The sequence below is a fragment of the Phymastichus coffea genome, unplaced genomic scaffold, assembly GCF_024137745.1.
Source record: "Phymastichus coffea isolate CEN01 unplaced genomic scaffold, Cenicafe_Pcof_1.1 PCOF00078, whole genome shotgun sequence".
In the NCBI taxonomy this organism is placed as follows: domain Eukaryota; kingdom Metazoa; phylum Arthropoda; class Insecta; order Hymenoptera; family Eulophidae; genus Phymastichus; species Phymastichus coffea.
The window spans coordinates 531,915-546,452 of record NW_026706889.1 but is presented as its reverse complement, the minus strand read 5'-3'; the positions used below and the strand labels follow the sequence as shown (position 1 = coordinate 546,452).

General features: G+C 38.3%; 1 protein-coding gene across 2 annotated transcripts; it reads left to right on the top strand.

The window, feature by feature from the left end:
* Positions 1–3,118: 3,118 nt before the first annotated feature.
* Positions 3,119–12,928, top strand: LOC131668454 (cadherin-23). Of its 2 annotated transcripts, XM_058942637.1 has the most exons (25): positions 3,119–3,251; positions 3,701–3,852; positions 5,084–5,461; positions 5,531–5,660; positions 5,729–6,096; positions 6,165–6,303; positions 6,376–6,631; positions 6,700–7,306; positions 7,373–7,684; positions 7,743–8,016; positions 8,499–8,799; positions 8,861–9,056; positions 9,144–9,301; positions 9,379–9,560; positions 9,638–9,861; positions 9,921–10,109; positions 10,304–10,597; positions 10,702–10,941; positions 11,020–11,205; positions 11,267–11,403; positions 11,480–11,871; positions 12,147–12,270; positions 12,332–12,466; positions 12,541–12,608; positions 12,672–12,928. In XM_058942637.1, exons 1-25 carry the CDS (start codon positions 3,119–3,121, stop codon positions 12,686–12,688), a joined length of 5,592 nt encoding a protein of 1,863 aa, XP_058798620.1. In that variant the 3' UTR covers positions 12,689–12,928. The 2 variants fall into 2 exon arrangements, with proteins under 2 accessions (XP_058798620.1, XP_058798619.1); XM_058942636.1 differs by having other exon boundaries at positions 12,541–12,928.
* The last annotated feature ends 1,610 nt before the right edge of the window (positions 12,929–14,538 follow it).

The following is a 14,538-nucleotide window of genomic DNA, read 5'->3' as shown; positions in this document are numbered from 1 at the left end:
ATATGCCATAACTGTAGAAAATGAAAGTTTCAATCTTTGCAACAGACTATTTAATTAGAAATTAAATGTCGTTTTATAACTCTCCATTGCTAAGGCAAGCGTGAAATTGAGTTTGTAGAAGCATATAGCTTTGAATGAAATTTATGCCAAAAGAGTTTGTTTGCCAATGATATATATTATTCAGTAAGAAGACTCATCGGATTACCGTATAGCACACGAGCATTCAATTCAAGACTGCTTATCTAAACGATAAATGCGCGAAATTCAACTTGATTTTATAGCGAATACGTATGTCATAGGCATATGAGAAATTTGAAAGAGAACAAAGTTCACTTTACAATTACCTCGTGTGCAATTTCGAAATAATATATCTCGTAACTAGAAAAGGGAAGTCCGAGTCTACAACAGATACACTTACAAGCAAAGAGACTGATTTCATTGTAGGAGTTGTTCGTTACATTTTCAATCGTAGAGATCATCTGATAGCTCAATAACTCGTGCATATACACAACTGATAGCAATCCAAGCGAAGCCAAAGAGAATAAAAAAGTCGATTCCCACAGAGGCTGCTTGAGTAGTCAGGGAAGAGCCGCAGAAAAAAATCTCGATGCAGTAGACATCCCCTCGGCAAACATTGGCGCCCTCGTAGTCCATTGTTCGCCGTGAGAAAAGAGAAGCAATCGCCTCGGCTATGGCTTTCACTCGGCCAGCTGCAATTACACAGTACACACGCCGCGCCGGTGACAATCTTGACATTGGCCATGCTTACTCTTCTGCTGCTGGCTTCTTCGTTGTCTCCCTTTGTCCGTCAGAAAACAGAGAGCGAGCGAGAGAGAGAGAGAGAGAGAGAGAGAGAGAGAGAGAAAGCGGAATACCGTTTGGACGTTTGTCGCGAGCGCGCGATGCGCTCCGCATGACCAATTAGATGGGACGCGACACGGCTAATCTAATACTCTAACCTAACTTACTTATATACCACTGACGTGCTCCTTCGTGGGAATTAAGAAAGTAAGATGCACATTTTTTTTATTCACCTGAACGCTCAGTAGTCACTGTAATATATACTTCTAGAGCGAATCGCAAGAGAAACAGAGATAACTTTTGGTTTTCGAAATATATTCTTACATTTTTTGCAGGCTTATTAATGATTAATGATCCCTCGTATTTTCTTGAAAGCCTACACATCCTCTCGTCTATCACGCACAATATACCTAATAATATGACAGGGAATAATAATAAGCCTCGCATTACTTGACATAGACTTACAACTAATTAAAACGATTGTCGGTACTTAAAAATCGCAATTATGAAATAGCAAGGAACGAACGAGGCAGTTATTATCATCTTAAGCAAAACTTCCTGCCGAGCAAAGAGCGAACGAGAGAGATAGAGGGAGCGAACGCGCGCGGTACTTACTTTATTGACCTTCCGAGAAAGTTTCGTGAGAGAAGCACGTTACTTCTTCGAGAGCACACAAATGCCCCTCGCTCTCGACGCTCAAGCCCTTCTCTTTCGAGAATCGATCATTTGCTAAGTTTACTCATCCGCGAACACGTCGATGCCGATGATCAATTATCGTTAGGCCTCCTCTTGTTTGCTCATCTTCGGTTTCGCTTGCACGTGCATTTTTATATCTATGTGAATAAGTTTAAACTGAGATGCTTGAAAGTTTCAGGAAATTTCCACTGGCACGTACCTGGAAATTAGAAATGGTCAACTTAATGCTCTACTGATCAACAATTTTAAATATGTTCATCACACGCACAGCGTTAAAAACACAAAAAAAACGCGCGAGCAATGAACATTCGAGCACGCAATGATATACTATTTGTTTTACTTTGGCATCTTCGCAAAAGGCAAGAATAGGCATATATACGCGCATGCACCTGTCTCTATGGGAAATCCCATTAGCGAGCTGTCATTCTGCTTCTCGACATTGGATTCATTGACTTTCTAGGAAAGTTCCGCGCGCGTTGGAGTGACAACATGACAAACCACGATCTACACACATGCATTGTCGAATGTATGTATTTTGCAAATAATGGTATTAACTCGCTGAATTTTCTTTATCCAAAGCGATAGTATGAGTTGACTGTACGCACGGCTACTCTATCTTACGCATCAGTTTGATAATGTCTGACTAATTTATTCCGAAATCTTACACAACTCGGGCATACGATGCGAGCATTGTAACACGATGTTATCGTATTTATCTTCGAGCTTTTCTTCGTTAAGCCGCACGTAACGAAAATCCATTAAATTAATGTTGAATGAGTGTACCGCTTTTCCAAAAAAGTAGTTAAGTCTTTTTTCAGACAAAAATACACACATACACACACACAAAATTAATTTAAACAAGTATCTCGACGTTATTTTTCTATATAAAAAATAATAATAACGTAATAAAGACGCATCGCGGTCTGATTTTCTTCTTCTCCGGAGACTTTAAAAATTTCAGTCGTTTTTCCTCGTTAATTGCTGGGAGCTAATTAACCGGCAGAACAACAATGTATGCTCGTTATGATCGAAAGTGACACCGCGTTCCCATAGCTAAATGCAAGATAAAAAATCGTTGTACACAACTTTTATGACGTATCGCGTGCTTGCGATCTCCTGCTACAGTAGTGCAGGTATACGCGGCGAGAAAACCAAATGCGTGAGCTTCGAGTCACTGGGTCACGATTGTTGTTGGTATTGTGTGCCTTGTATGAGCTGTGAGTGAGAGCTTCTCCACCAAGATGCCGAGTGAAAACTAGGAAATGATTTACTTGTTCATTTCTGTTGTTAATGAGATTTTAGCTTGGATCATGGAGATTTTTTAATTTGCTTAAAATCAATGTTTGTCATATTTATAATTAACATTATTTATCGCTTGGTTTTAGAATTAAGTCTGAGGAAATAGAGACATTTTGCAAAATAGAATGGTTGCTCAATAAAATATTTATCTCGAATTTCCAGGGTGACATTGAGGTTCATTTAATCGGAACAAAGACGGCCCTATGCCCATAAAAATTATGTGCCTGTACCGTCTAGAGGTGCATTGCCGACCAACATGACGTTGCGTCTGTGGAGGTATCATTGCGGAGGGACGACAACAACGCCATCATGGCAGTGGAAAATGATTCTCATTTCGATTACATTGCTATTATTGGCGGCGAGATGCGAGGCGAGGAACAACCCACCGCAATTTCTCACGGATCGCGGCCAAGAGATCGTCTTGAAGCTCAAGGAGGGTCCGGAAACGCCTGTCGGTCAGTATTCTCCTTCAGAGAGAGAGAGAGAGAGAGAGAGAGAGATCTTTTTTTGTCTTGGTGTGGTGATTGCGATAATCGTTGCTTTTTTTAGTAACTTTGTGCTTTTTTATTAACAGTATTGGTAATTACTTTTAGGCAATATATGTACAATAAATTGATTATTAAGAAAAACAATGCAATTTTTTTTTCAAATTCAAATCGTATATTCTAAATATTTGATCGCGAATAAAAATCATGACAAGCTTACCAAACACTCATCTCTAGAAGATAAAATAAAGTGATAAGAATCAAACTTGTAAACTAATAGAACATCTTACTACGAGGTGATTATTGAATTTATTTAGTTGTCTGCGACTATATCCACATAGTCTTTCCTCTAGTCCATTAACTAAGCAAAACCGGTAAATTGTGAAATTTGTTAAATCTAACTGGAAAGGGATTTACAGGGAGCCAGATTTACCGATTGAAAGGCGTAGACCCGGATGGAGATGACCTGACCTTTGGGGTACGAGAGCAACCGGATAGCGACGTGATAAGCATCGAAAAGTTCGGCCGTAACGAAGCCAACATCTACATCAGGAAGCCGCTCGACAGGGAGGTATGTGTGTGTACATTTTCATCCTTCATACCTGCGTTCTTTTCATTTTTTGTGCAATTCCCCTTGTTTTCACTAGAAATAAAAGGTGTGTAGTAATATATTTCACTCTTATATATTCTGGGTTTTATACCTTTCGAATCGAACATAAGAAGAGCTATGAATGGGCACATGATTATGCTAGTTAATGCATTAAATATATCGAATTAAACTTAATTACGATAAATAATATGAGGAGACCGTAAAAATATCACTAAATACAATCAAAGATAATGCTTGAAAATATATAAATTATAGAGAAATTCATCTGTCATTTTTTTGTTATTATTCGCTCTCGGCAACGAAATCGGAGTAAAATTTTCTTCGCGTAACAAAAGGAAAGTACGTAACCGTAAAGAAATCGTTGAAAACTTATCGATCCTTTCACAAAATGTATATCGTCGTAACAATCGAAAAAAAATGAGCTATCCACAATAGAACCATCTCTCTAATCTCTCTCAGGAAGACATCAGCTACGCCAGCAAACCAATCGTAAAACGCTTTACAGTTAGACTCGACCAATAAAAAAAAATAACAAAAACCTCTTGTAATACCGAAGCTTAGTAAATCCAATTAAGAATGCAAGAGGGAGAAAAACACCGAAAAAGGATGTCTTTATTCTCATGCGAACGATAGCCAAACAAACGCTCAATAAATCGCCCGGAAAAATTGGTTACAAAGCAAAAACATGGAATCCGATCACTTAAATCAGGATAGTTTCCGCGTCAGCTCGGCTACGGCAGTTCCGCACGGCTGGAAGAGCGCACCAGTAATAACAACGCGACGACTACGATGATGATGATGATGACGATAGTAGATGAGTTGAAGGCGTGTAGTGAACAAAGGATCAATTACTGCTGCGTTTGCGATGAGTTTTTTCTTCAGCGCAATGAATGTTCGATTCGTTATTGAAATACTACTGTAGATTTTTTATTTGTCCATATGACTATAAATATGAATATAGAATCAGGTAGAAATTTAGACCAAATCAACTACAATTCAGAAAAAAAATTAAGTTTATTACTTCATTTATTATAAGGTAAATCTTGTTTCAAATATCAAATTGTTTATTTCTTACAAGAAAACATTCACAAGACAGTACAAACTAAATAGAACCATTCGTCATTGAGAAATAAAAATTTAATAATTTATATTTTTCACAAGCATGTATTACTGTATTATTTGCACTCCACAGACGAAATCCGAGTATGCATTAGTGCTGACACTTACCGACGGCAAACTCGAGGGAAACTTTATTACGCAAAGTTTGTTGCTCGTCGTGGAGGACACCAATGACAATGTGCCGCTATTCAAATCACACCCAACAAGTTTGACGGTTCGCGAAGATGCTCATCCTGGTGTACTTGCAACTGTCGAGGCAACTGATCTCGACGAAGGTGCTCACGGTCAGGTGGTCTATCACCTACAAGAATCGGATGGCGATAACGAATTGTTTTCCGTGTCAACGGTTAATGGTAAAGGTGTAATTAGACTTATTGGCCAACTTGATTACGAGAGGAAGTATCTGTATCAACTGAGGATTCTTGCGATCGATCGAGCTATTAATGAAAAGGTACGCGCGCATACCTATTTTATTTTCCGTAATTTCTGAATACCATTAAAAGGTAATTATTCATTACAGGTCAATACCGGCTCGACGGCAATTTTAATAAAAGTACAAGATGTCGAAGATCAGCCTCCCGAATTTGTATCAATGCCGTCCGTTGCGAGGATCAGTGAAAATGCAAAAATTGGCACATCAGTTTTGCAAGGTACGTACGTCATGTCTCATCCAACCTTAGACTCAATTGTAAATTGACCACATAAACTCGACTTATAGTACGTGCAGTCGACGGCGACAAAGGTATAAACAATCAAGTGACCTACGGTATAACTCGTGGTCCACAATACTTATTCGACATCGACGCGACATCTGGGACAGTGTTTACCACAGCTCAACTGGACCGCGAAGCACCAGACAATAGTGACGGCTCGTTCATTCTTGAGATCACAGTTAGAGAGGTTTCGAAAGTTATATCGGCACCTTCTGTCTCCACTGAGGTCACTATAATCGTCATGGATGTCAACGACGAGACACCTACTTTCCGCAGCAGCAGATACATTGCCGAAATTAATGAGAATGCACCGCAAAATACACCGGTTACGTTCATCGGCGATACCATACCCGAAGTCTACGATCATGATTTGGTGAGCTTTTCCCTTTTTCATGCGAGTTCTTTTTGTGCAGTATGGATACATAATAAATTATTCTACAGGGATCTAACGGGACATTCAGATTGATTATGAGCGGGGATCATGGAATATTTGAAGTGACCCCGGCTCAAGGTATCAACGAAGCTCCATTTTTAATAAGGGTTAAAGATTCGTCAAAATTGGATTTCGAACAAATCTCAGGTACACTTTATATTATCTCCATATTTCAAAGATTGAAATAGAAAGGCAAATTTTTATGGTCAATCTTTTCAGTGTTAAATTTCACGCTGACTGCCAAAGAAATAGTGCCAAATTCGCCAAAGAAGAGCATAGTGCCGGTGACGATCTATATAAAGGACCAAAACGATAATTATCCGGAGTTTACGGAGAGTATTTACGAAGTACACGTGCCCGAGGATTGCGCAGCCGGTGCAACTGTCGCTTGGGTTCAAGCTTTGGATGAGGACAGTGGTAATTTCGGCACAAAGGGAATTCGATATACCAATTTAGGCGGTAGTCTCGCTCATGCGTAAGCGTTCATTTCCCACTTTTTGTGATTATTTAGTTGTAAATTCTAAAATTAACAATTCGTCGTAGTTTGAGACTGAATTATCATACTGGCGCAATAACTGTCAAGGAGCCAGGTGCACTATTCGATCGCGAACTTGTCTCACGTCATTACTTGACGGTGGAAGCTCGCGATGACTTAGGAAAAGGGAATCGCAACACTGCCCAACTTATAGTCAACATAAACGACGTCAATGACAACGCTCCTGCCTTTTTACAAAATAAATACGAAGCTGTTATTCTCGAAAACGAAAATCATTTCGATGCGCCTCTCGTAGTCGAAGCTTTCGATGTAGACTTGAATGGAACTCGCAACAGCGAGATTTTGTACTCGATACTGCCTAGTGATTACTCGCGTAATTTCACAATAGATGCTAAGCACGGTGTTATTGCACCATTGAAGCCCATGGATTTTGAAGTTTTACCGACGCATCTAGCAAATGGAAAAGTTGAGCCCTTTATTAGACCCTTGAAGTTAACTGTGAGAGCCAGAGATATGGGAGTGCCGAGTTTAAGTTCTGATGTTGCGGTTACAATTTATTTAAAAGACGTCAATGATAACGCGCCATCGTTCGAACGAGCTGTTTATACGAAAAATGTAGCTGAAGATTTACCTGGTGGAACGAGTGTATTACAGGTAAACCTTATAAAATTAAAGTATATTGGATTTGATGATTGTAGCTAAAGTGAATGCTGATTACAGGTTAAAGCTTGGGATAAAGATCTGTCGACGCCTAACAACAAAGTCGTGTACAGAATTCAAAGAGGCGCGGGTGACAAGTTTGTTATAGAGCCAGAGAGCGGAACGATCAGAGTTGCCAGTGGTTCCAATTTAGATCCGGATTTAACTTCTCCGAAGACCACCAAATACAATCTCAAAGTATTGGCAATTGATAGTGGCACCGAAATTCAAAGGTCTGCCGAAGTACTCGTTGATATCTCCATAGTCGATGTCAATAATAAACCGCCGGTTTTCGTTGACCCTGGAACTGTTGTTGTTCGAGAAAATACTCAAGTAATTAATTATAAAAATATTTACTTTTTCCGTGAGAGTAATATTTTCATGTGTGTAGATTGGAACTTACGTGCATCGAATAGTAGCAAACGATCCCGACATAGCGCCGATACTACGCTATAAAATCGATCCAAACTCATCGGAGGCAAGAAACGAAGAAGGCACTCTAATTCGTATCCAGGAATACGATTACTTAGCTGCTCTAGAACTGAATGCAGTCGATGGCTTGCTCAAGCTCGTAAAGTTACTTGATAGAGAAAGAGTTGAGACAATTAGGCTTGGCTTAGTGGTCGAGGATTTGGCTGCCGTCAAAGGTGTACAGGTAGCTTCTGGTACGAGCAATTTAACTAAAGTTTTTAAGCCAATCCTTCCACTATTATACTGTTTGAAGGAAAATGTCTGTGATTGGAGTTTGTAAGCTCTGTCATGTTACTGTACTGATAAATACAATTGCTTGTTATTTTTCAACTTCAGAGATTTTTTAGTAATTCTTTGGATCAGAGTTCATATAACATTGTTAATTGAAATAAAAGAACAAGTTATCAATCTCGATAATAAATGCGCAACTTGAATATTTAGTGATAATGTATGGAAAATGCTATATATGTATCTAACATTATTATTCGAATCATATATTAGAAATTAAGGTTTGTTAAATTAGTTTTATCCGGAGATTCGCTATGAGCTCAATGTATTTTTCCATTTTGATCTAATTTTGAAATTCATTACTCATCCTTCTAACTAGGAATCTATACAAATCCTACATATCTATAATAATCCTACGAACTAACGCGCGTAAATTTTCATATTTCAGCGATTCTCAACATAGTGATCGAGGACGAAAATGATAACGATCCGCATTTCCGTCGTCCCTTCTATCGTCGTTACGTCACTGAAAATAGCAAGAATGGCGTGCACATTGTCAGTATCGTAGCTAACGACGCCGATAAAAATCGCACGATCACCTATACGCTTGAAAGTCCACGTGAGTTCACTGACATGGTTAATCTCGATCGGGAAACCGGAGGAATGACTGTCGCCAATAAAATTGACAGAGAAATTTATTCTTGGATTAATCTTACCGTTCGAGCTACAGATTCAGGAATTCCTCCAAGGTATGTGCAGGATTTCAAACTCATCATTTAAAGCGAATTGAATTATCATTTGTGTTCATAGATCTAGTTTAGCAGAAGTGTGCATTCAAGTGATCGATGAGAACGATAATAATCCATTCTTCAGCACCGATCTGACGAATGTAACAGTATTGGAAAATGCAAAAATTGGTACAGAAGTGGCATTGATCGAAGCTCGAGATGCAGATAGCAGTGACTTCGGGAGAGTTACCTATCTCCTCGACAGGATGTCTTCACAGGTAACTGATATAATTATTGTGATTTTCTTTGTATGTCATCGAAACTGATAAAACTTATAATTTTACGCTTGTTATCGCTCATTACAGGGCAAATTTGCTATTCATCCGGATAGTGGCTTGCTTACTGTCGCCGATACGCTCGACTGGGAAACAAAGAGCTCCTACGTGCTCGTTATCGAGGCTTGGGATAATTATCAATTCGGATACGCTACCGGAGAATCTAGAAATGCATTCAAACAGATCGAGTGAGATTGTTTTCTTTTTTTGTATCGACGATGTTTCATAAGAAGCAATTTGTTAAAATGACATCGACTTTTTATAGAGTCACTGTAGTAGATGTTAATGATAATGTGCCAAAGATAGACATACCTGAAGGATGTGCAACTATTTCGGAGTTTCACGATGTAAGAGAAAGCATTGTGTTTATTAAGACTGAGGATGCAGATAATCAGATGACACCGAATGGTCGGACAATGATTCGAATTTTCTCGGGAAATGAATTAGGTAAAAGAAAAAGCTAACTTAATGCACCGTTCACTGTGCGATTAATCTCATGGCATTCCTTTGTGTTGTTCTGAAAGGTTATTTTACGTTGGAACAAACAGATTATTGGTCGGCGCGTCTCAAAGCGTCCGACTCCCTTCGCGGTAGATTCGGAAAATACTCATTGAAACTCGAGGTACAAGATCTCGGCAAACCAGCCAACAAAGTTTACGCAACTCTCGATGTTTGTGTCACCGATTACAACGACAATCCACCTGTTTTTATCAGTCCACAGCATAACATTACAATACGAATTCCAGAGGTTCGTTGTTGCTTATCTTTGTTGATTATTGATTGTACAATTGATTGAAATTTTTTTAGAATATGACTGTTGGATCGGAAATAGTACAAGTTCAAGCAAAAGACGCAGACAATGGACCGAATGGAGATGTTCACTATCGATTGAAACAAGACATAGCTGGGCACTATCAAACTTTCCAAATTGATGAAACAAATGGATCTGTATATTTAAAATCACCCCTTGACAGAGAAATCCAAAAATTATACGAGGTAGGTAACATGTCTCAATCACGTCTGATCAAATTAAATTCCTTCTAATCAAAGCTAATAAACGATGCCTATAAAGAAATTTTAATAATGCTCTCCGCACCCATCAAAGTAACGAGCTCTCTTCGTAAAATAAGTAGTAGCATTACGTGATTCATGGTCAACTAGCTGACTGAATAACAATAATTATTACATAGATACGTGTAGAAGCGTACGATCTTGGCACCCCGACACCATTAAGTTCAGATCTGGACCTGGTGATCTACGTGAAGAACATTAACGATTACGAGCCGCAATTTCAAGTGGACGTACACCACGTAAATTTTACGGAAGAGCGAGCTGCTGGTAGCGAGAGCCAACTATTGCCTGAGACCATTGACAGAGATGAGGTCGATGATCTCGACGACCCGCCGACTCACGTCTGTTTCTTCATCGTCTCTGGCAACGAGCAACGTACTTTCGACCTTGACAGCAACACACATCAATTGACGGTACGTTCAAGTGTATTATATACATATAGTTTTATTGCGAAAGAAAGAATTGCAGGCTAAGTATTGTAGTACAAGATGTAATTTTGCTTTTTACTTCTTCGTAGACGGCAAAATCATTGGATCGAGAAACCCAAGAAGTTTACGAGATAGTTATCAAAGCTACAGAAGATTGTAATACTGTTCCGCTGGCAAACCAGACGTTTATTGAGAAAGATGATACGCTGTTAAAAGTCATCGTTACGGTCATTGATATCAATGACAATGCACCTAAGTTTATCAATAAAGTTTTTACAGGGGGAGTTACAACTGATGCTGATTTTGGAATGGAGTTTATGCACGTCAAGGTGTAATTGATGTTGTAATTAGTTAAAAATTTAAAATTTTATTTTTAATTCATGACCAATCTTTTTATTTTTATTTAGGCTACAGATTTAGATAGCGGTGAGAACGCTATTGTTAAATATTACTTGATTGGAAAGATACAAATGACACTAACCGAAGGACTCGACAATATACAATTACAACCATTTTTAGTTGATGAAACAACGGGAGCTGTAACTTTGAATTTCGACCCTCAGCGTAGAATGAAAGGATATTTCGACTTTACAGTAATACGTCAAAAAAATATCGAAAAAATTAATGTGAATTTAAGTGTAAAATTGTTTGTAGGTTCTTGCCAATGATACTGCAGGATTTAATGACACAGCAAGAGTTTTTATTTACTTGCTGAGAGAAGATCAACGCGTTAGATTTGTGGTCCGACAACATCCACCAGAAATACGTAGTAGAATCGAATATTTCCGAGAGTAAGGATTATCTTCCACTACTTAAAGAATGAATGCAATAGTTTGAATAACCAACGAAAATCTTATTCTTCAACAGAGTTCTCGGTAATGTGACCGGCGCGATAGTAAACGTGGACGAATACAAGATTCACGAGAACCAAGATGGCTCAGTCGATCGAACGCGTACAGATTTGTATCTGCACCTCGTGAATCGGGAAGACAATTCAATTTTTGACGTATCGGAGATTCTGGCTCTGGTTGATCGTAACATCGAGAAACTGGATAGTCTGTTCAAAGAGTTCAACGTGCTAGACACCCAACCGGCACAACCACAATCACTGGCACAGTTTGAACAAGCCGGCACGACTCTTTGGTTGGCAACTTTGACGCTGTTTTTGGCAGGACTGTTGATCGTTTGCGTGGGAGTGTGTCTTGCTCAAAGATCGTCGTATCGGAGACAGTTGAAGGCTGCAAACGCTACGCCTTTCGGTATATTTTTTAATGAGCAATTAGATAATGGCAAACTATAGAACTGATATTAAAATACATTGAAATAAATTATTTTTATACACGAATTTAGACTCTGCAATCGTTCTATTCTAAACTAGCTGTTATTCAATCGCAGGCATTTTTTCTCTTCAAGCAATAAAATCAATAATAGACTATTTTCCTTCAACTAGATAACTACTAGATCTTCAGTTAGACTGCACAGCTTGCTCTGTAGATATGATTAGCAATTATTCTTATATACTGAATCGTTACAGATTCCGAATTCATGCGAAGTCCTGGGCGTGTTCCAAACACGAACAAACACAGCGTCGAAGGTTCGAATCCCATTTGGATGCACGCCTACGAGAACGAATGGTTCAAAAGTGACGAATCCATTAGGTGAGTGCGCGGAATACCATGTACTTTGTATGTGCTCTGATTTACTAGTTCACTTGTGTAGTCATAACTCCGAGAGAGATTCGCTCGATGAAAATGCTGTTATTAATGAGGAGGCTATGAACGAAGCGAATAGAAATGAAATTACTACAGAGGATAAGCCGTACTATAATCAACAGAGAGTAACTTCAATATTTAGGTATATTTTTGAAATTACACGAAACAATTAATTTTATTGAATAATATCTGAATGAAATTTTTATTTGTGAAAAGTGTTGAAACGACAACGATCGAGACAACAACCGACGAAACGAACGGAGAAGGTGGTGGTAGTCCAAATCGTAAGTCACCAGTCCATCGAGGCCACAATCAAGTGCTCAATAACCCATTTGTTCATAATGTAGAAACGACCGAACTCTGACAATTAAAGATAAGGAGAAGGATTCAAGAGGCACGCAGACGCAAAAATAGATTAAGAAAAATTCGTGAAGGAATTTGTAAATATTTCTAGTTTTTCTTTGGTCCTGATCAGATTTATTTATTTATAAAGAACGTAAATTTAGCAGAAGGATGTTATAGACTTTGTAAATGTGGGTGTGAATTTGAGATTGGTGAAATATAATTTTAATTGAAGACAGCGATGTACATAATGATACTGCCAAAAAAGAAAAACATATATCGAGTTTTTTTATAAGATTCTAATACTTTTGTAATTTGAATAAATATTGTACATTCTTGTATTGAATATTTTTATTCATTAAAAGAATAATTTAGCTTTTCCCTTTAGTGCGAAAAAATATATCGACAATTGTAATAAATTGGACATTTTTTTGTACGCCACCGACTATACGAAACAGGAAAAAGAAATGATCAAGAAAGATCTCTTACCTGATAAAAAGTTCTTACTAAAAGTCAAGTCATCAAGGAAAAAAATTAAATCATAGATTATTACCACCCGATTGTAACCATGAATAGGGGAACTCTGCTGAGTTTAATAACGAATCCATACGCAGAGCGCACGCACAAAAGAAGGGGCTTTTCGAGACACATAGACCCGTTGGCTACTTTCTCGACCCCCTTATCGCTCTCCTGAAAGTCAGCCTCGCGTGCCACCCTATGCTAATGCCAAGCAAGCTATAACCCTCCCCTCCACCGTTTGAGCGAAAGCTTTCTTCGCCCCTTCAACATCCAACGTGTATAAGATGGAAAAAAGATTTTTGTTACCGCGTTGAACTTTTTTCATTACTTTCTAATGGATGTTGCTCGTTTTCTTGCCAAGTGAATTACACGATTTTTTTTTTATTTTCCAGCAATGATTCTTTTACTTCCAATTGTTTTGCTTTATTAAATGTTTTATCAATTATCAAATTGATCAGGTGATTGAATCAAGTGAAAATGAATGTAATTGATTTGATCTCAAAAATAATTTCCAGTACAAGTTTTCCTAAATTCCACTAAAACAGATATTCAATCAATAAAATAAAAAAGTTACTAAAGTTTATTTTACTGGAATGAAACGAATTAAGCTATAGGACTACGTCACTTCGCGATGTTGTCAGATGAAAAACCCTTCAGGCAGTCTAACAAACTAATTTTTCAAAATACATGAAGATCCTGACTCATGACTCAAGGTAAACTCCTGTTTACCAGATACATGAACTTGAAATGACTTCGCGGAAAAACCGCCTTGCGGACTTTACCACAATGATTTTTTCCTTTACTTTCACAGTCAATACCAAACAGCTTATAAGATATTTTTTCTAAAGATCAATAATTGACTCTTGAATTGTCTAAATCCATAAAAAATGCATCATACCCACGCTAAAATTGTCTCAGTATCGCATATATTGCTGCAATTTAGACGACTTTTTTACCATTACTAATTGGACTCAAGTTCCATACGGGTTGAAACAAATTAATTTGCTCATCGTATTCTTCCTTGCATATCTAAACTCTAAAATTACTTTTCACCTAATGCTTTGATCAGTTAATGGAAAAAAGCAAAATCTAAGGCAATTTTATTCTTTGGATCTTAATGTCGTAATTCTTGTAAAAAGATTCAGTGCACACACGCACACACACTCACAAAGGTACGACTCGATTGGCCTACATTCAGTCAGGGCGTCTGGATTTGCATGAATGGTTGTCGTGGTCGACCCGTATTTTTTTCCGTCTTCCTTTGTGTCCAGTAACGCGGCCGCAGCCACGTGACGGTAGGTAACTACAGATCTAAGCTAGGAAGGCGAACGGCCGGCTCGCGTGCTGAAGCTC

Coding starts and splice junctions, on each gene's coding strand:
- LOC131668454 (XM_058942636.1), top strand. CDS start 3,119: ATGATTCTCATTTCGATTACATTGCTATTATTGGCGGCGAGATGCGAG. Junction 3,252..3,700: donor GGGTCCGGAAACGCCTGTCG/GTCAGTATTCTC, acceptor AGGGATTTACAG/GGAGCCAGATTTACCGATTG. Junction 7,307..7,372: donor GTGGAACGAGTGTATTACAG/GTAAACCTTATA, acceptor TGCTGATTACAG/GTTAAAGCTTGGGATAAAGA.